The sequence below is a fragment of the Gossypium hirsutum genome, chromosome A11, assembly GCF_007990345.1.
Source record: "Gossypium hirsutum isolate 1008001.06 chromosome A11, Gossypium_hirsutum_v2.1, whole genome shotgun sequence".
Lineage (NCBI taxonomy): Eukaryota > Viridiplantae > Streptophyta > Magnoliopsida > Malvales > Malvaceae > Gossypium > Gossypium hirsutum.
Window position 1 is genome coordinate 89,071,501 of NC_053434.1, and position 22,792 is coordinate 89,094,292.

The following is a 22,792-nucleotide window of genomic DNA, read 5'->3' on the forward strand; positions in this document are numbered from 1 at the left end:
TATTGACTAAATTCACATGCAATCGACCAAATCGAAGCTTGAAATTTTCACACATTCATTATTACATATTCTAGATAATAAACATCACATTCAAACCTTTCGGTGACTCGGTTTAGCGGTCCCGAAACCACTTCCCGGCTAGGGTCAATTTTGGGCTGTCACAGATGTGTTCGAGGAAAATCCCATTTGAACCTTAGGAATATATTAGGATACAAGTGACATGTCACTAGAATATTTGGGCATCTGAACTCGTTGAGTTGAGTCCGAGTTCACTTATGGATGCGAATGTCCGAACTCGTTGAGTTGAGTCCGAGTTCGAGAGATGTAACTAGGCATCCGAGCTCGTTGAGTTGAGTCCGAGTTCACTTATGGATGCAAACACCCGAGCTCGTTGAGTTGAGTCCGAGTTCACTTATGGGCGGGTTACATGGTAGCTTTGCTACATATGTGGCACTTATGTGCAAACTTTCCATGTATCCGAATTATATTCCGATGTGTTCAACGGGTATAATTCTACTCAAATGGAGGAATACTCGAGATGAAAGGAACGTATTGGTAAGTGTTGTGAAATGAATACTTTGAACAGGTATGTACTTAACCCTCGGGTTGAAAACTCGATATAACAACAATATGGTAAGATGATAAATGAAAATGTGATATGAATGTCTCGGTGATGATTATGCAAATGATGTTTTATGTTTGCTTATATAGTTGTGTTACTTGCTATTTGCATGTGAGCTTACTAAGCATTTATGCTTACTTCCTCCTTTTCATTCCTTGTAGTGTTGACAAGCCAGCTCGGAAATCAGGAACAGTCGGAGGCATGCTCACACTATCCGTATACCGTCTTGGCATAATGGCTTGCATATTTTGAGTATGGCATGTATAGCATTATAATCATTTTGTATATATGGTCTTATGATATGGTTATTGAGTGGTATGGAAATGCTTGGTAATGATTAGCCATTGGAATGGCTAATCATGATCATATTTGGTGTTATGTATGCTAAATTTCTAGCTAATTCATGGAAACCACGAAATAGGTAAAATTTACCATAAAATAGATTCAGACAGCAGCTGTGACATGAGTTTGAAAATTCATTAAAAATAGTAGAGATACAATTAGATGATGAATAAAATATGGAATTGAAGAATTATGAGTCTATTTTCATATGGATGGAACAAAATAGGTATATGAGTTATATTTTATGAGATGTTTAAATTTTTATGAAACAGGGCCAGAGCAATTTTTGGATCCCCTATTCTAACTTTGGAAATTCACCATAAATTGTTCAAAGATAATTAGAAGTCATGATTTATATGTAAAGATTCCTTATTGAGTCTAGTTTTATTAGAAACAAACGGCATAGTCATTGAAACTCTGTACAGGGAGATATCTGATTCGTAATACATAGAGGTTAGAGCAGTTGAACCCTGAAACAGGGGAGACTTTAACTAATAAATTGTACTAATTTGCTCAACCAAAAATTCTAGAAAAAATTAGTAAATAGATATATGAGTCTAGTTTCAGGGAAAATTTACAGAATTGGATTTCAAGTTTTGGAACTCGAGATATGAATTTTTAAGCGACTGTGACGCAGATTGCTTGCTTGACTGAAAATTTTAAAAATAAATTGTTTTGAGCTGTTTAAGTAATGAATTAAGTCTGTTAACACCTCGTGTTCGACTCCGGCGACGTCTCGGGTACGGGGCGTTACACCATTTTTGTCCACCAACTTAACCAATGGTCTAATTACCATATAAGGACCTCCAATTTAAAATTTCATAACAATTGGACACCTCTAGCATTTAGAACTCAACTTTTGCACTTTTTACGATTTAGTCCTTTTGACTAAATTGAGTGCCCAAACGTCAGAATTTTCAAAATTAAAATTTCAAAAATCATTTTGTGAAAATGTAGACCATAAAAATATAATAAAAATAAATTTTCTTATGTCGAATTTGTGGTCTCGAAACGCTATTCTGATTAGACCCTAAATCGAGATGTTACACCCGACCCCTGGACAAGTCTAACCCCTACATGAGGATGCATTAATAATTTGAGAAATGTATAATGAAATGATAATAAAAATGAGATACTATGTACATGATGTGGAAACATTGTAAAAAAATTTGTAAGCCAGAATATCCCGAAGGTGATGTGACATAATGATTTGTTAATATATGTTTATTTTGGATAGTGTGGTACTAAATTGATGATATGTTCTAATGTTTATTTTGTATATTCTTTACTTAATATTATTATGTAATGAAATCAAATTATACTAGCATCACTAAACTTTCTATACTTAGTGTGTGAAAGTATTTGTTCCATTTGCAGGTGTTGACTAAATTTAGGATTTGTTCGTGTAACTTGGAAGTATCCAAAATTTTATAATTTAACTCAATCAATGTTCGTACTTCTTTGATAATGAATAATAGGTGACATGTAAATCAAATTATTAAATATTTTGAACAAATCTTATCTAGATGTAGTGATGAGTTGTAATGTCATTTTGGGTCATTTGGTATGTTTTACTTGTCATAGACCTATAAAGGTCCTAATGTTGAAATGAGAAGTTTAATTTCGATCAAAATGCATGGTTGTATGAATTATATGTTTTCTCTTAAGTAGATATGGTAGTTAGAACATTAAAGCTCAATGACTTAATATTATAATGAACATAGGTATGAATTGGTGTCCTTTCGTATAAGTTAAACTTTGCATCTTAGACTTTTTTTTTATACATGTATCTTAGACTTTTTTTTTAGATATGCTGAGAATGTCTCAAGACATAGATTGTTTGGTCTCGAGACAAGACATAGATTGTTTGGTCTCGAGACATGAGGTTCATTGTCTCGAGACATGAGGTTCATTTTCTCAAGACAGGAAATATCAAAGCTAAATGTTTGAAATGAGAGAGCTAAGTCTTGAGACTTGTCTAGAGGCAAGAACCCTAATGTCTCAAGACAACCAACTTCGAAGTTAGAGGTTGAAAATAGGGTCTATCTTGAGAGATGACTTTAATGTCTCAAGACGCACTATTCAATTTTGATTATTTGAGTTAGGATTCGTATCCTGACTCCATATTAGACCTAGTACAACCTCGAGTCATTTTGAGAGGGTCCATTTAATCTTTTGAATGTGCATTCATTGGTATATATTGATTTTAAATTACATGTCACATTATTTGATTTAATTATTAAGAAAATAAACAAAGTTAGACTAAGTTGTTTTAGCAAGGTAACGTGAGATCATGTATTCAGATTTGGTGATTGGGTTAGGTTGGTGGTGTTATATATAATTATTTTACTATAGAATGATTCAGAAATTTCTAAATTATATAAATTGTGTTATTTTATTAAGTATTGACAATATTAATTATGTATATATTTTAAATTCTTTATTGCTGTGTTGATTATTTAGATCATAAAACTAGTTTGATTAAAAACACAATCTAAATCTCACAAATTAACATTATTTATATATTACAATTTTCAATTTTTAAAATTTAAAATTTAAAAAAAATTCAAATATCATCTAATATCTCAAATTTTCTTACTTCATAAACATAAACGGGCTTCTTTCCCAAAGAAATCTACTAATTTGACTATCTTCTCTATCAACCGCTTAAAAATTTAAAATTTTAAAAAAATTCAAATATCATCTAATATCTCAAATTTTCTTACTTCATAAACATAAACGGGCTTCTTTCCCAAAGAAATCTACTAATTTGACTATCTTCTCTATCAACCGCTTCCTGTTTTCACTCCCTTCTTCCCTTAAAGCAAACTCTCCAAATTGTTGACCAAGCAAGTTTTGACAAATAAATAAATTTGCTAAAAGTGGGCTCAGTGCATATGGATTCACTGCCTTGAACTTGGAATTCCTCCATTGGCAAGTTTGCAAGCAAGTATAAAAAAAGATACACACAAATTGTCCCAAAGGCATGCTATTTCCTCATCTCAATATAAATTTCTCCAGAAATGAAGAAAAAGTAACAATAATATATCACACAACAATCACAAACAAAATTTGAGCCCTAATAATACAGGTAAACGTGTGTTGCTTATACAAAACTGAATCCAGGATCTCTATCTAGTCTTCAAGACGACTCTGCTTCCCGGTGGGTTTTGGTAGTTTCACTGCTTTCAGCAGTTTCACTGGTCTCCTTGCTTTCACCTACATCTGCACTTTCTGATGACTCTCCTTGTTCAGGCTTTGAAGGCCCTGGACCAGCCGATACTTTTACCATTGCCGGACGTAACAGCCTGTCTCCCAGCTTGAATCCCTTCTGAAATTCTTGTAGAATGATACCTTCTTCAAATTCAGTGGAATCCTCCTGCATGATCGCTTCATGCAGCTTTACAAGAGAGACAAAAAACTTGTAAGAAAATTATTAAATGACATAAGGAGGTTACATGTAAGCTTTCATGCCTGAATTAAAATCTAATATTCATAACAAAATATCATTACTCATAAACTCACCGAGTCAGCTCGAATCAATCAAGACTTGGTTTGCACTAAAAGCGTATCCAGGTCTTCACAAAACCTGAACAAACTCATCTAAATATTCGAGAAAGCTCATCAAGTACTTGACTGAATAACGAGCCAACTCGGTACTTCACCTGCATTAAGCCAATAATCATTATGCCAAATAACAAACCAAAATGAAACCAGTCATCTAATATTCAAATGTACTGTCCATCATTCGAAAATTAACTAGAAAATGTTAATTGTATTCTCTTCAATGATTATTTCATATTCAGCCTTTGAAGCGCAATTTGTTCATGAACTGCCTCCACAACTCATTGATAACGAGAACAAGAGCAAGGTAAGAGAAAATTTGAATGAGGCTTATTTATCAAATCCATGAAAGGTGGGACAGCAAAGAGTAATAAGTACTAACTCACCATTGGATCAAAAGGATTTCCCACTGTGTCCACAGGTTCAACGCCCAGAGAACCCAAAATCTCCATAAACTGCTTGTATATGCTTTGATAGCTGTTATTGATCTTCTCTTCTCCCTCTGTCTTGACCTTAATTTGGGCTTTAGCTCGCTCAAAATTATCCAAAACAGGCAACAAATTTTCCAAAACCTCTCCTTGGGCATTTGCTACCAAAGAAAGGCGTTCTCTCTCTGTCCTCTTGCGAAAGTTGTCAAAGTCCGCACCAATCCTAAGAACTCGATCCTTCTCTGTTGACAATTCTTCTGACAAAGAAGCCATTTTCTTTTCAAGATCAACTTTCTCATCTTCAATGGACTTTAACAATGCTTCTATATCAGCAACTTTTGACTCATCATTACTTGCCAAAGCTTCTTTGTATGATTGGAGCAATGATGAAATGGCTGAAGAAGATGTTTCTTCAACATCACTGCTCTCATCTGCAGCAGTATCGTCTACAGCAGCAACATCAACATCTGAAGAGTCCTGTTACATATATATCCATCAGGATGAAAAATGCAGCCACATATGTCTGTGACAATACAATAAAATAGATCTATGTAAAGAAAAATATTGCAAAAGAACAGAAAAAGATGGAAAAATCTCTCAATCTTTGAACCTTGTGCCAGGCACCCCACGACCTTAAAAGAACCCGATCAATCAACCTTAGAGAATCATGTTATATGACAATGATCGGGAAATATTAAAGTCAAATACTCGACCTGATATTACTTTCCTTTCGTGTCAGAATAAGGTGCATTTGTGAAAAAGTTGGGATATCAACCTTCTAGCAAGTTAGGATGTGCTGTATATTTTAACACTGAAATAAAATTTCATCAACAATAAGAAAAGAAGAATAATAAAAGTGTTAAGGACTCAACTTTTTAAAAACCAGAAATATATATGTATCGTTGAGTAGAAAAGAAGGTGCAAGCCACTCGATTCAAGGATCAATATAGTAAAATGAGTTAGGCTAAAAAGAGATCATGGAATAGAAATATCTAGAAAGGAGTAGCAGCAAAAACTCCTATGACAGGTTATAGTAGTCGCCTATTTGAGTAACACTCTTCCATCATTCGAGGATTCTACAGAAGCTTGTGATCGGACATCTATTTATCTGGCATATTGAACATTTTGGCAGCCTAAAACATACCAGGTGATACAAATAATACGATCTTAAAGTTGTTTACTGGCTTAATATACAGTTACAGTTATAAAAGAAAAGAGGTTAAAGCCAACAATTTTATTCAGCAGAATTGCAATTTGCAAACTTACATAATGATAAAAGGACGTGTTGTAATTGATAAACAAGAAATGGAAAATTATATTCTGTTAATAAGGTTTTAGCATTTACATCCCACTTTTTCTGTATCTTCCAATGGATCACCTACAACAGCAATAAGTTACAAAGGGGTGGCGTTGGTTCTCATTTAATGAAAAGTATTCCAACTGACTACACCTCAATTATATTCTGTTTGTGTGGAAGAAAAGAAGTTAAAGACTAAAGCTTTATGAGACAAAGTATTTAGACTCTCTACCAGACAAGTAAATACAAAGTCCAGGAAAAGAAAGAAAACCCGAAGGATAGAAGATCAATTAACACTTCCTAACATAGAAACCTATAGTTGCAAGACATAAAGATATTGTAACAGCAAAGTAATATGGTTACAAGGGGGACAGAATAAACAGCTTATCATCAAAGCGTTCAAAGTAATAAGTGTTTTCTAAAGGTATGCATAGGCAACATAGGAATAGGAAATTAATATATCAAAGTTCAGTTGTGACATTATGGCACAAACAACTGAAGATAGGTTACATTCATCTCCAGAAAGGAGCCAACCACCAAATTTGGCTATAAATTTCTATCACACCACGTTTCACTTTCAAGATGAATAGCATTGAACCAAGTATAAAGTTGGCCACTGTAAATTCAGGATATAACATGCCTAGAAGCCTAGAAACTACACAATAATTGTTACAAAGACCAATGCACTTAAAACTCAAGTCCTGATTCCCTTCAACCAAATCTTCATCAGTTTCAGCTTGACCTCACCCCCATGGCCTAAAAGAGAACAATCTCCTAGTTCATTGCTAGGTTTCACTGATTCCTTTCAATCCACACAAATTGCTCATTTGCTCCTTCATGTGAATTTTAAAATAATTTGATTGGATTCCATTAAAAATCCCTCTAAACACTCCTAAATCCTAATCATAGAAAAGCTATGATAGCCAAGAAATATCAAAAAGCTTCCGTGCATTAAACTATTTAGTAAATGGTAATCGGAAAATGCTAAAGTGAACGACATTAGCCAATACCGTGTCGAGTAGCCACAAAAAGAAAAAAAAAATGTTGATTGCCCCAACATTCGATAAACTATGTCTTATATCTATTTGAACATGGTGTGGGACAATAAACGTAGGACAACTTAACAATGCTCATGATAACTACTAAATGTAGGAAAAGTGGCTGTCTATAGTTGGTGAAGCATATCCAATCGATAAAGCTACAAAGAACTGAAGATTTTCGATAAGAAAATTCCTCGATACAGCTAAATTATATACATTAGCAAGTTACCATCTTTTTGCTCATTTCTAGCAAGCTTCAACGTTAAGTTCAAATATCCATACATGATATTACCAATTTTTCAAGAAATATAACATAAACGTATAAACTAGGCCAAGAAATTCACACCCAGAAAAAAATGGGAGCCATTGTAAGTTACCTCAATTTGGGGTTCTTGAACTTGTTGTTGGGTATGAATAGTGTCAGTTTCACCTCCAGTGGAAGCAAAAGGAACCAAGTTGAGGAAGCGAAGAGAGGGAGTGAAGCTGAAGCGGAGGGGACGGCTTGAAGGAGGAAGTCTTTGTTTGAAGCAGACATGGAAGGGCTTCGAAGAGTTTAAAGAAAAGGTTGTAGCAGGTGGAGTTAGAGGAGGAGGGGACTTAAACGGCAGCGTCTTAATGAGAGTAGCCATGGGAGAAGAAACTATCTTGAGAATGCGAAGAGGTACAAAGAGAGAGGGAGATGTAGGAAGAGGCAGAATAGGGTGGGTGACAGACAGACAGATAAAAGAGAAAAGCTGAGGTTTTATTTCGGCCGTTGGATGATTGTTTGTTAAGCCGATCCTAGCGACCGTTGCTTAATTGATTGATAATAACTATATTAAAAAAGTTATTCAAAATTATATTTAAATACATAAATAAATCTTCACCACATCCTCTGACTAAATTTTTTGAAATATATTTCCAATATAAAATTTCTTCTTCCACCTGTATCTGGTGGAAGGAGCAATATATCCATTCCATCCAATATGCGTTATAAAATTATTTAAATTTTAAATTTTCATATTTTTAATAATATTTTTGATTAAAAAAAAAATGAAAGGCACGGAGCGTTCTTGTCCCAATCACAGACAACTGAGTATAAAACAATCAACATTTCCTTTTTCTTTTGGAAAAACAATAAAAATTCCCCCAAAAATCAAACCTCTAAAATTTCCAGTTTCCCCCGATGCATGCTGCAAAATAAAGTATCGGGGATGCTGCATATTTTATGTTCAGCCGTATATCTCTTAGAAGAGCAAGGGGAATAGTCACTGTTACCGGTGATATCGGTGATGGTTACCTTGGTTTCGACCAAAAAAATATTCATGCTGGGTTTTTATTATTGTTTTTTTGAAGCTTTTTAGGGTTTGTTTGAGGTTTTTTTTAAATTTTGGAAGATCATTATTTTCTTATATTGAGAAATGGGAAGTAGAAAAGAAGAAGAAAGAAACGAAAAGATAATAAGAGGTCTCATGAAGCTGCCTCCTAATCGTCGTTGCATTAACTGTAACAGCGTGGTAATTTTTTTCAAGCTTTTCTTTTAAATTTTATTTTATGAGGTGGTGAGGTGGGGTCGGGGGGAGGTTTCATAGTTAAGGTGTGCTAGGGATGCTGGCAAAGCGTGGGAAAAATGAAAAAAAGAGATGGGTTCTGAAATTTGTTCTTTTTTGTTACTTAAAGTCTCTTGGAAGAGTTAGTTTTTAGTTGATGAGTTAAGCAGAATGGATAGAGATTTCTGGTTATGTAAATGGTTTTAGAAATGTGTTTTTTTTTTGGGGGGGGGTTAATTTTGTAAGAAATGACTTTAGCTGATTGTTGTGAGTCAAGTTCTGTTTGGAGTCTGGGAAAGTAAAAAAAAAAAAAAGGAAAAAAAGAAAAAAAACGAAGGTGGATTTGAGGTTATAGAAAATGTTTCTTAAAATGAGTTTCTCGAATTTCATGAATACAACGCAACTATTAGTAATGAATGTCAAGATGGTAAATAAGATGTTTTAAAAAGGGTGTTGAAATTTGCTTTTTCGTTTCATTTTATAATTAACTTAGACTAACAGATTTCAACTTCCAAGTTTTTACCCTTTTTTTCCTGCTCAAATCAGGCTAACCCGGTTCTTCAGGATTACTTGAATGGATTAAATTAACTTTATTCGAGCATCCAGTGTTGAACTTTTTTATTTTTTTTCCATTTTAATGTCCTCCATTTATCTGATATTAATTTTTGGTTCTATCATTTCAGGGTCCTCAGTATGTTTGCACAAACTTTTGGACTTTCGTTTGCATGGCTTGCAGTGGGATCCAGTGAGTATTTTCTTTTAGTTTCTCAAGCATCCACAATTTTCCCATATAAATAATAGTCACTTTTGTGAAGCTTTACGTATTTGGTAGTATGTAACTTTATCAGTTGTATACATCAATAAATTATGATTTTTGCAATTTAAACGTTTTTGTAACTTTTGTCGTTTCTCATTTTTATGATGTTAAGCTCCTTAACTTAAAGATTTATCTCATCATTTGTTCAAATTTGGTTGATGGTTGCATCTTTGTCTTTATCCTTAACTCCAACAGAATCATGCTAAGTAAAGTCTTTCGAATCTTTATCCTTTTTTGCCCCATCTTTGTGGTAATTTGTGTTTATGTTAAATTGTATTGCAGTCGTGAGTTTACTCATCGTGTAAAGTCTGTATCAATGTCAAAGTTCATTTCACAAGAAGTTGAAGCTCTTCAGAATGGTGGTAATCAGGTTTGAACTAGTGTTTCATTTGTTGTTATCCATGGAAAAGTGGGATGCTTACTGTGATGGTTATAAGATGGTCTTCATTTTACAATTTTCAGCATGCAAGAGATATAAATCTCAAAGATTGGGATATGCAGAAGCACAGGTTACCAGACAGCAGGTCAGAACATATTGTATATCACTTTCATCCTAGCATGATCTTAAGGACTTTGGGTTTTCTAATAACTTTTTTCCTACTGCAGCAATCCTAATAAAATCAGAGAGTTCATAAAGAATGTCTATGTGGACAGAAAATATGCTGGAGGAAAAACATCTGACAAGCCTCGAAGAGATATGCAGGTGTTTCTTCCTAGCTAGTATATCATCCAGTGGTTGTGAGTTTTCAAATTAAAAGTTTTTGCTGCTCGGCTATGTTTCCTAAAACCCTGTTTCATAATTAAAAAAATGAAGAGAATCTGGTTTTAGTTGTGGATGGTGTGGTCCGAAGTTGAACTTTTGCTTTATCTGTTTTTCTTAGAGAAAATTGGAATACTATTTTTGTTTAAGAGCCACTGCTCATATTGGTGCTTACTAAACAAACAGACTGGCCAATTTTTAGATATGGGTGTTCTATGTTTATTTCACAGTTTTATTTGAGTTCAATTCACAAAATCCCAGAACAGTAGTTTAAAATATAGTCGTCTTAAATGAATTTGGCAGAGCCTTGGAAATCAGGAAGATAATAGAAGGCGCCCAAGTTCTTATCATTCTTATTCTGAAAGTCCACCTTATGACTATCAATATGAAGATCGGCGTTATGGAAAACAAGTTGCTGCCATGCTTTCTAGGAAGCCTGGTTCAGATAGAGGCTTCTACGTGAGGAAAGCTTCTAGTTTTATATATAGTCCTGGCCACTCAAGTGATCACAGTTTTGAGGACAGGTTTGCAAATGAGGGTTCTGCTCCTAGAGTGTCAGACTACTCTGTATCCAGTGGAGGTGATACTTTCAAATCTGGTACAGGGTCACCGAACTTTCAGAAGGAAGTTGTATTTGGCAGCCCAAATTATCAACCTCAAACAGATATCTTAAGTGAAGATGCACGACATCAAACAAGTAATTTATTTGTGGACCCAAATTCTAAGAAAGATGCTGCAGGGATTTCGCATCCACAGGTCAGGTATCTCAGACTTTTGATTCTTTTCAAGTCATTTTCCACGTCTGGAAATATACAGTTCTTTAGGAGCTTTGTTACCATAAACACCGTGTGGGCTACTTTGCATTCTTATTAACATCAAGAAGAAAGATCAAATCTACATGATAAATCCTGTAGCCTATACCATTTTCAAAAATATTCCAGCAGAACTTACTGTTCTTTTGATCTATTTATTCAAAGTTTCAGGCATGTATATTATGGTTTTTGTATCAGTTGCTTCATGTGCATACTCAGTGAATTTGCAAAGACCTATAAATATATGCACATTTGGGAGATCCTATTGGCTTTCTAATGAGTGCTAATGTTGCTCTGCTAACTTTATGACGGTTGGAATGGAATCTAGCTAAGGTGTTTAATGTGTTCCTTTATTGAACGTATGTTAATACAAGTTGGAATGATCATAGTGATACTAAATGTGTGAGATGCAAATTAGTCAAGCAAATGCACCTTTCTCTTTGTATGCTTTAGAACCTTAATTGTGTGTTCTGTTTATCATCTCATTTGTAACTGACACCAGAATTTTTGCTTTACGTAGAGAACTAAATCCTTGGGAAGTTTTGGGTCAATTGATAAAAATTCCATGTCTGTCAAGTACTGTAACTCAGACATTGGACTGGATGTTTTCTCTGAGCCAGAACAAAATGTTGGTTCCCATCATAATAAAGCATCTAGTTTTTCCCAATCATCTGTTCCTGTGAATTATGGTGGCCTGGATCTCTTTAATGCATGCAACCCTTCTGCCTCTCCACCTATATATTCGTTTCAGTTACCTCCAACCTCACCAGTTTCATCCGAGAATGTATTTCAACATGCGGCTTCTTTGATGCAACATGGGAATTCATATCAACCTTCACCATCTATTCAATCTGTAGACCTATTTGCATAGATTTCTGAGCAGCCCCCAGCTGCAAATTTTGGCGGAAAATCGCCAGAGTCACCTGTACCTAAAAATGAAGAATGGCAAATGTTTTATATTCCTCAGCATGCAGCGTCTGGTCCAGTAACCAAAAATCTTTCACCTGCTGTAATGCCCAGTCATGGAGATTTGTCCATGAAGTTTGACCAATTGCAATCACTAAACACAACCATGCAGTGTCCGCAATTTGAAAATTCTAGTGCTCTTTCTTCTTCAGTAAAGTCTAGTCAATGGCAAGAGGGGTTGCATGATGGTCGATCCTCCACTGCTGCAAACTGCACTCAGGTAAGCCTATTGCAGTCTTGTGAAGAACAAGAAACAAATTATGCTGTCCGACACAACTTGTCCTATATTTCTCCAGTCAAATGTATGGATAAGTGATCCATGATCTTTAGCAGTCATGGAATGCTTTTAATGTTTCTTCTGAATCACTTTCTCTGGAACCACTAGTAGCATACAATCATTCGGCCACCACTGATCTACATTTGGGTGTAGGAGTTTCAGAGGTTTGCTACTTCTATTTATAATGATGCCAAATTTTTTCTTTTCTTCAATTTATGTTTAAAATATATGCTCCTGCAGAGCCTTCATAATGATGGCTTCCAAACAGCTAATCTACTATATGGGGATGGCATGGCACCACCATATGTGCCAATGGTGAATCCACCTTTGGTTTGTTCTTTTGACTTAATAGTTCTTATCATTCTTTTGTGGATTAAAACTGAGTGCTTCTTTAATCTCTTTAGGTTTTTAACATCCTCAATTTTTCAGGGAGAGAACCAGTTGCATGCTGCTGGTCGCAAATCAACCAACCCATTTGATCTTCCTTATGATTCTGAACTGGAACGAAGTGATATGGTATATCATGCATGTTGATCCTTGAATATCTTTATATGTATTTGTTTCAATAGAATCGATTGATGTTCACATGAGGTTAAAATGTTTCTCTGTTTTATCCTTGCTAATGCCCTTTTCTATTGACTGGGATTGTACAGTTTGCTTACAATTTCTTTTAAAGGGAATATTTCCTGTTATTTGTTCTGTATTATTAGCATGCTTATGTTCACTTTGTATTTTGGTTGGTCTTGCTGAGAACTTGCCCTTTTTTGAGGCCTAAGGTTTAAGTTTTGTAGAGAATGGGAGGTTACACTATCTATGTGCCTCCCTTTTAAGGATTATTAGAGACAGAGAGGAGAATGGACACATTCATTGTGTGTTCTCTCATGGTTAAAAGAGAAGATGTACATCAACATAGTTGTTTTGATGAATTTGCTTTAATGTTGCTTCTCATGGTTTGCCTAAATATTAATATTATCTAAATATGTGTGAGGTTTAAACCCAAATGTGATTTAAGTTTCCATGTTGTAACTAAAGGGTGACAATTGAAAATTTCATATCAATTATCTCGTTAGGCTGTTCCTTCAATTTAATCATTTCTGAGCATCTGGAGCATTTTCTAAACAAACTGGCTGTTGTTTTAGTTATTTCACCTACCTATTCTGTAAGTTTCTGGATTCTAGTGGACATGAATAATGTTTTTAGTAGATGGAAATGCCAATCTTTAGCTGCTTGCAATCACCTTCTTGTGATGGAGGAGATCAATAATGTTTTACCTTTCTAGTCCATGCTTTCCATTAATTTGGAGAATATTACTTGTGGGAAGGGCAGACAATATTTAAATTATTCTAACAAAGTTCTTCCTGTTTTATGGCATATTCCAGTTTTTGGATATGAGTTCATTGCAAACTACACTTCCTAATGGTCAGTTGTCATCTACCTTTCTCGGTGGTGTGTCGCAACCATGGTTTCCTCAGAATCCAGCGACCCCATATATCCCAGGAACAGAAGGTAGTCGTTGTTTTTTCCATTAGTTAGCAGTAGTTATTAAGTTCACGTTGGCTAACTGATCTTATTGGATATGCGCTAAGGAAAAAGAACAAGGAAAAACAGAGCAACTGATCTTTGGAAAAGCTTCCTGGAAACAGACCATGAGGTTTTCCTAAAGTAGATTCTTGATGTTTTATTTTTTTTGTTCATTTCTACAGGTGGCTTAGCAGTATTCATGTCTGGTCAAGCACCAAGTTCTCAATTATCGTAAGTTATTTTATTATGTTATAATCAATTTATAATTCATTATTGTGTTTCCCCAATGTACTTCATTATATATTATATATTCTGCATTTTCCAAGAATTATGATGTTTTGGCTTGTTGTTTTAAAGTTTGAAGTTCTTAATCTTTGCTTGTGGAATGATGTTTTACTTTGTGTCGAAAAAAGTCCATATCAGCAGCCTCATATTTATTGAAAAGAGGTAATCAAGAATCTGCCTGGAATTTTTTAATCTTAAGTTAGCCTGCTAGAGAAGAAATATGTTGCATGACATTTATGCCAATTACAATTTTCTCAAGTAAACATGTTTGATTATATTATGCTTATGGAAGTTAAAAGGGGATTCCTACTTTGGCAGGAATGTCTCAACCCAAGGGCCCTTTTCTTCCATCGGAGGAAATCCTTTTGCATTGTATTCTACAGGCAAAGGTTGCATTTTTTAGTTCTTTTGCAGTTGGTGATAGTTTCTTGGTGCCAAAAATATAAGCCAATGTCTCGGTGGATTAGAATTAAATCTACTGAGAAGTCAGTCTGTTTTTTCTTTGCAAATAAGAATACGTTGCCTTGGACCGAAAAATTCCTTTTAGTGTTATATCTACTCTTGTTTATACATTATGAGTTATGTTAGAGGCAGTGGTGCAGCAAGGGGAATGACAGGGGAAATAGGTTTATAAGTTTCTTGGGGGTAGATATGATTTGATTGTATTAAACTTGTGCTGGTCCATAGGCTTTCTAAGCGATTCTTGTTTGTATATATATATATTTTTTATTGTTTTACATTGTTGCAAATTTGGGGAGATGTGTATAATGTTGAACTATTTTTCTCTGGATCCTTATATATTTTGCCTTACATTAATTTCTTTTTCGTTTTGTGTATTGGACTCTGGAAAGAATTTAAGTAATGTAATTTGTCCTTGAAATCTTAAGCCTTTCAATGTCTTGCATTGTGTTTGCTGTTTTTGCTGTTGTTTTGAGCAAAGCATGGCTAACATGGGTGTATATGCTGCTTGTGTTTCAGTACAAATTATTATGGTTGATAGGGTGCGAAGGTGGTTGAAAATGAAAAGAAAATAAATTTTAGGGGTTCTTGATAGAAAAGAAAAAGTTAAGAGAAATGAAATTATAAAATATTACTTCTATTTAACCCATAAAGAAAAGATGAAGGAAAACTAATCAGTTAAGAGAAGGTAAAGGAAAATGAAAGTGGTGTGGGTTGTTTTCCTCGGGCAGCAACCGAAGAGAAGAATCCATGCCCTTGGTCGCTTTTAATATCAATTGTATCTAGCCAATGCTGCAAATTTTGATGGTGTGTCGCGTAATGTAATGCATCCATTGAGAGGGACAAATGGCATCCAAACCAAATTGAAATTGTAGTGGCAAAAGTTACTCTTTGAACAAATGTTCACCTATTTGGTTTGAATATGTAACGGGTTGCGGATTAAAGTTTGTGATCATTGCATACAAAACATCTTATAGAAGTTAACTTATGAAATGGTTCTCATTTGATTTACGGGTGTTTAAATTTTGATTAAAATTGAACTAATTTACCTAACTGATCTAATTTGGTTAATCGATCAGTTAACTGATCTAGTTTGGTCGAAGGTCAATTAAAAATTTTTTAGAATTTAGGTGAACGGTTAATTTAGTTCGAAATCGAGTAAATAATCAAATTAATTGAACTTAATAAATAAAATTATATATTATATGCAATAGGCTATTACTAATTCGATTAAATTGGTTAATTCAGTCAAATGAATTATCAATTTATTTATTTATATGTTTTATACTTGTTTTAATAAAATATATATAAAAATTTCAGTTAATTGGGTTAATCGACCTACTTAACCAAAATATTTTGGTTCGATTAACGATTAAAGAATTAAAAGTTCGATTAATTCAATTAATACTAATTCAGTTCGGTTAACCATTTGAACACCCTTAATTTGACCCATATGAATTGTCTTGATTTGTGGAACTCATGGAGAAGTCTATCTACTTGAAGCCTTGGTGATCCAGTGAAGCACTCTAGTAAAATTAGAGTTACCAAGGTAATTATTGTAAATGTTAAGGGATAAAAATGCATAGAGTTTAAATCCCTTAGGACTCTCATTTGATAGATAGGCACAAATCTCAACAGTCAATATAACTCAATCTGTACTGTTGGTTTTAGAGGAGTTAAATATAAATAGAGGTCTTTCCTTTTAATTGTATTCACTCAGCTGTAAACCTTCAAAGTAACAGAATATTTTTTAGAGCATTTACTTAAACACTTGGTGTGCACTCTCTTTTTGTGGTTTTCTTTGTCAATTTGTAGCTTTTTCCTTTTGCAGAGTTTGCTTTCACTTTGCTTCAGTGCCTTAAAGAATTTCTGCAAGAATTCTTAATTTTCAAGAGTAAGGCTAACTTAGGCATATTTGAACCTAGACAATCGAATAAGGCCACGTAATTTGCCAGACGAAAGTTCTAGTCCTATAATAGTTAGTATAAGAGCCTCTGTTCGAAGGTGTCGATTGAGATGACGAAAGGAGGAAACGAACAAAATGTCCTGATGGAGACCAATGGGAGGTTCAAGAAAAAAGAGCAAATCGAGGGATATTGTGTCGGCTTTGGAAGGTCGGGTGACCAAGATCAAAGAATCCATAGGTGGTATGAAGGAAACACTCGAGGTAATTGAGGGACACACAGATAAGTTAAACTAGATGAGAGAGTAGCTCAGGGACTTTGTGATGGATACTATTAGTTCCAATTGAGGTGCACTGAAAGAGACCCTTAATGCCACTATGGAGGAACAGACTTGCATCGCCTCAAAACCCGACTAGGATGGACCGACCTGAATTTGGAATGTCATAGTAGCCACTGACGTGACTCTCCTTACCAATCACCAATCACACCACAAACCAACCATCACACCAATCAAAAACATGTTTTAACAAGTAATTTTAAATTACAAAGCCTAAAACATGTTTCACACGTTACCATACAACATGAATAGGGGTAAAATTGTCAGTTAGCACACTACAAGCGAAAAACTTGTAATTCATAAAATTAATCTAACAAGTGTCATGGGAATTTTATCTTAAACCATTTGTGAAAAATTCAACTCAAAATGACATTTAAAACTCATGTAATTTCAAAACAAAGTTTAAGGACTAAAGCGCAAAATTTCCAAAAAGAACTTTTTTTAAGAAATTGAAGTTAGCATAATAAAATTAAACATATAAAACCATTTCGTGGTGTTTAAGGCCTCTAATTTTATTGTATAAAAATCAGGACTTATTTGTAAAGGTTTCAAAATATGCCCAGTTCACTCATCAGCCATGTCGAGACAACGCGAAAAACCATGTCACGACGTTTCCTGCAGATGTGCCCTCATCCGAACTACATGATATATGACATCCCGATGTTGGAGGCTCATCGCAATGTCATTAGGGGCTCGTCACGACGACAAGGTGCAGTATTGCAAAAAAATTGCAACGTTTGCATAAGACACTTTGACACTCAGTTACTCATGCCGATTTGAGATTTCATGTCATTTTTTCTATTCAAACATATAATTCATGCTCAAATACACAAGAGCGTACATTAACATGCTTTGGCTTCCAAATCAATCACTTATACTAGCATACTTTCATAATGATTCAACCCAATTACTCAACATAACAAATTTGCATAAAAGGAAATTTAGAGTGCATTATAGGTACATACCTTGCCACTTGGTCATTTTGTATTTGTCCAAGCCTTCAACACATCATTTAAGCCATTTTAACTACAAATCATTAATACACATGCATGCTATTCAACAAAAAGTCTAAGCATTCATCTAACATACTTTATGCAATCATCCAAGTAATATAAACATCCACAAAATAATTATAAAAGTCTTTAAACAATCAATGGAAAGTCCATTTACAAACCCAAAACAAAAGTGAAGTCTAATCCTTCAATTTAAACCCACATTGCCATCTTTTATTAAATAAAAGCCATCTTACATGCATAATCAAGATGCTTTTGCCTTAGGATCAAAGGCTTTCCAACTTCACCATCCCACACAAGCTATTTCTTTGAAAAATAGACACAAAAGAGTGTGAGCTTAACGAAGCTCAGTGAGTGTTCAAGATACTACAACAAATCACAACACAAGAGTTAAAAACAAGCATACTGAACACCTTTATCATATAGCATCATAAATTATCATATCATATTGATACATTGGTAACTTGTGAAGATGAAAATGCATATCAATGATTCTCATTGGATACTTAGATCTCCATCACACCTTGACTCAAAAGAGCCTACGTGTCGTAAATAAGTGTAGCATAAAGCTAACACTCTCCAACACACCAACATATCCCAATGAATATAGCAATGCTCTACAGTCCCTTATCCCTCCAAACATATCTCAACATCAAAACATATAAATGAGTACTCAAGTCCTATGGCATGCCATCTGTACTTAATGTTTTCGAAGGTTCATAATGTATCTATTTCACACGTTTATTTTTTGGTTTATGCATTCATATCTTTATTATCATGAACAAACACTTATCACATGTCCACATAATGCACTACAAGTGCTAAAACTTTACTTATTGAGCCAAATACACTTCATATAAGAGGTATGTGCATAAAACCATCTGTCTTCAAATCATATTTAGACATATAATCAACACATGTATAATCACATCACACACTTAAGCACATCATAACACATGTAAGCGTGTTTATGAATTAATCAAAGATCAAGTAAGAACACTTACTTTTAGGAATTAATTAGATTATTTGATCAGCTAAGCCCCCTTTAACTCGTTGTTTTGTGCATTAATTATAACACACTAGATCACTCACCTTAGCAACTTGCTTCAATGGCAAAACTCGAGTAAGTTTTTGTTTGCCTTTGTCTTTGCTTGTAGAGGATCCCAAATGAGTTGACACTTTACATACACATCAAACACAATACAAAGGCATTACAGATAACAAAAAAAAAATCATTCTAAAATCATAGATTAAAACTTCTTATCCTCCATACCAAAAACTAAGCTAGTTTTGCTGAAATAGGTGTTTAACTCCTCAAATCTCATTTCTTAGCCTTAATTTTGATTTCATTCATCATAAATATAATCTAATTATATATCTAAACCTTTAATTTTTTTCCAATTACACAAATCTAATTTTTTTTTGAAAAACTCAAACTTATGTAATTATTAGAAAGGCTAAAACATTTTGTTTGTTTGAATTACTTAAGGATTTGTTCATTTAACATAAAAAACCTCTTATTTATATCAAAATGAGTTAGAAATGATTTTAAAATAGAAGCTTAGCTTAGTAATACGAGATCCACTATTTTCAATCTTAAAATCAACTTAAAATCAAGTGATCTATTGAAATCTTGGTTAAATCATTTAAAACTCGAATTGAAATAACAACTCACTTAGTGTAATCATAAAAAGTCAGAATCTCATCTTGATTTGACAAAATCGGTGAGCTATGGAGCTAATTCGAGCTAAAACGTGTGGAGATTGTTTGAGGATTTTATGATGAAAACATGAATATTCTTTGGAATTGAAAAAGACTTGTGTTTGGAGAGCCTAAAAATAAAAAAAGGATGAACTAATTTCGGGAGAGAAACTTTCCTTTGGTGTTTGAAATTTTTTAAAAGAGGAGTTGAGTGGGAGGGAAGGAGATGGTGTGTAACACCCTTAACTCGTATCCGTCACCAGAACAGGGTTACGGAGCATTACTAGAGTTTTCAAATCAAATGGACATAATTTCAAACTAATACAAATCATATCAATAATCATGTTAAAACCAATCCAATTTATACATATTGTCCTTTATACGAGCCCTCGAGGCCCTAAAAACACTTTAGAAACAAGTCTGGACTAAATCAAAAACTCAGAAATTATTCAGAAAATAGCGAAAATTATCTACATTGAAGGGGTCACATGGCGAAGAGACATGCCCATGTCTCAGGCAATGTAGGCATTCGAAATAGGGACACACGATCGTGTCCTAGCTCGTGTCCATGCCCATGCAACTCAATGACTTGGGTCACACGGCCAAGCCATATGCCCGTGAGCCAGGTCGTGTACCCTTCGAAGTAGCCTCACACACTAGTGTGCCAGGCCATGTAATAGCCTAACTTGGACCCTTTGAAAACTATAGGGGACACACGGCCGTGTCACCTGGCCATCTGTCACACACGGCTGAGATACATGTCTGTGTCTCTGCTCGTGTGGATGAAAATAGGCTACTTTACAAGCCATTTTTATTACCCATTTTGGCATGTACCTACACCCAAAATTTCACATATATACAAGCTATAACAAGGCACCAAAATCATGAAAAATCAGTCTATATACATATGGTATATTAACATACAACCAATATACCCATAGGCACATCAAATGTCAACATATAAATATGTAACCATGTACTCATTTTGGCCAAATAATATTCGCTATCTTTTAAACTAAATTTACTTCAACATATGCCATTTAAACTACCTAAGAACCAAACACCAAAAAGGTACCATTTGTATCATTCCACTACTACCACCAATAGACTTATATGCCATTGATAACAAAGATACCAAATCCACATTTAAAACATATCACATAAATAACATGCATTTTCAAACTAGTCTTTCATCTTTATTTATTCAAACGCCTAACCAAATGCAAATGCTAGCATAAAAATTTAAATTCATCAGCATTAAACCATTCATAAGTGATTGCATTCATACCAATTTATCAAGTCAAAAGATATATATATATATATACAACTTAGTAATTCACTTTTATACCAAAATGAACAAGACAAATATACATATATACTTATAGCCACATATACATGTCACAATCCCAAAAAAGTTCAAAAGCTACTAACGATGACGGATAGTGTAAGCCGAAGTTTCGATCCATCCCTAGACAGCAAAAGTAATCGACAAAACGACATACAAACACGTATAAGCTTACAAAGCTTAGTAAGTACATATCAATTTAACTAACTTAAAATTATATGCATGAAATTTTATTTTATTTAATTAATTTTATCGAAATGTAACAGAAAACAAAGTGTTCAAACATACAACTTAGTAATTCACTTTTATACCAAAAAGAAGTAGACACATATACTATAACAGCCCGTTCTTAGTGAAATCAAAACAGTAGTTTTGGGACTACAAATATGAGGTCAAAATATTTATTTTATTATCATTTTAGTGTTTAAAGCATGTTAATAGATTTCGTTAAGAAATTTAATCGTTTGCATGCTCAATTTGATAAAAAGGATTAAATTGCGTAAAGTGAAAAAGTTGTTTTCTAATAGCTAAAGGTGTCTGATAGCTATGGAATCTTAAAGTGGAGGTCCTTATGTGGTAATTAGACTACTAGTATTATTAGTGGACAAATATGGACACGTATTAATGGACTTTAAAGGTTTTATAATAAGGTTAATTTAGTAAATTAGTAATTAAAAGTAAAAAGTTAAATAAAACAAATTAAAATCATCATTCATTCATCTTCTCCAACCGAAAATTGGGTTAAGAATAGCCATTAAAGAGCTCCAAGCATTCGGCCAACATCTCCTAGTGCATATCAAGTTAAGCCTCGTATGGATCTAGATCGAGGGAAAGATAAAATATTGGATTAGTCGATCATATTACATCGTTTTTGTGATTGAGGTAAGTTCATATGTTAATAAGCATTAAAGTAATTGTGTTTTAAGTACTTTATTATTGCATTCTTGATGAATACAACTTCACGAAAATAGTTGGCAAAGATTTGGCGATGTATGAAATCTCGGTTAAAGCTTAGGAATAGATAGGATACAAATGACATGTCATTAGGGGTTACCTTGTTTTGGGTGCTGGTCCGTATGTTCTACCGGTGGCTGAGTTTTCTTGCATGTGTTGCGGTTACTCGTCACTTGTGTGAGCAGCATTGTGTAGCAAGTGCTGACCGTCAGCTTGTATAAGCAAACCAGTGATAGCTCAAGAGTGAACATTTATATGAGATATGAGATTGAGATGGTTTTGACCATTTTGGGCACTTAGTGTGCGAGAGTCCTGAGTATCTAATAGTATTCCAAATGGTTCAATGAGTAAAGATGATGTTACGAGGATATAAGGGATGATACGAACCAGTTCAAGTATTTGTGAGAAGTACGACAAGTAATTCATAGTTGATGTATTCAAGCATGACTAACATGGTTATGATTATGTGCTAACCTTTGAATTTGATTGAAACTTACCTATGTTTACTTATGCTTTTTTAAATTATGAATGAATGGTAAGTTGTAATTATTAGCCATACGAGATTACTAAGCTTAATAGCTTACTCTGTTTACTTTTCTGTGTTTTATAGTGATCTCGAAGCTTGCTCGTCAGAGATCTTATCACACTATCCAGTAGTTGTTTTGGTACTTTTGGACTTAATGTATTTTGGTTATATGGTATGTATAGGTTAGTTGGTTAATGACAGCATATATGTTTTGTTATGGTTTAGCCATTGATGTGGTTTGACCATGGTATATGCTTGATATGCAAATATGTGTAAATGGCACTTTGATATGT

General features: G+C 34.1%; 1 protein-coding gene and 1 pseudogene across 2 annotated transcripts; one reads left to right on the plus strand and one right to left on the minus strand.

The window, feature by feature from the left end:
- Positions 1 to 3,937: 3,937 nt before the first annotated feature.
- On the minus strand, positions 3,938 to 8,246 carry LOC107890314 (protein GrpE). Of its 2 annotated transcripts, none has more exons than XM_016814784.2 (3): positions 7,671 to 8,246; positions 4,915 to 5,433; positions 3,938 to 4,364 (listed from the first exon to the last, which is right to left on the minus strand). In XM_016814784.2, the coding sequence occupies exons 1-3, from the start codon at positions 7,920 to 7,922 to the stop codon at positions 4,107 to 4,109; spliced, it is 1,029 nt and encodes a 342-aa protein (XP_016670273.1). In that variant the 5' UTR covers positions 7,923 to 8,246; the 3' UTR covers positions 3,938 to 4,106. The 2 variants fall into 2 exon arrangements, with proteins under 2 accessions (XP_016670273.1, XP_040938239.1); XM_041082305.1 differs by lacking the exon at positions 3,938 to 4,364 and adding an exon at positions 4,491 to 4,629 and having other exon boundaries at positions 7,671 to 8,210.
- Positions 8,247 to 8,359: 113 nt separating this feature from the next.
- Positions 8,360 to 15,140, plus strand: LOC107890325 (probable ADP-ribosylation factor GTPase-activating protein AGD14; annotated as a pseudogene).
- Positions 15,141 to 22,792: the final 7,652 nt, after the last annotated feature.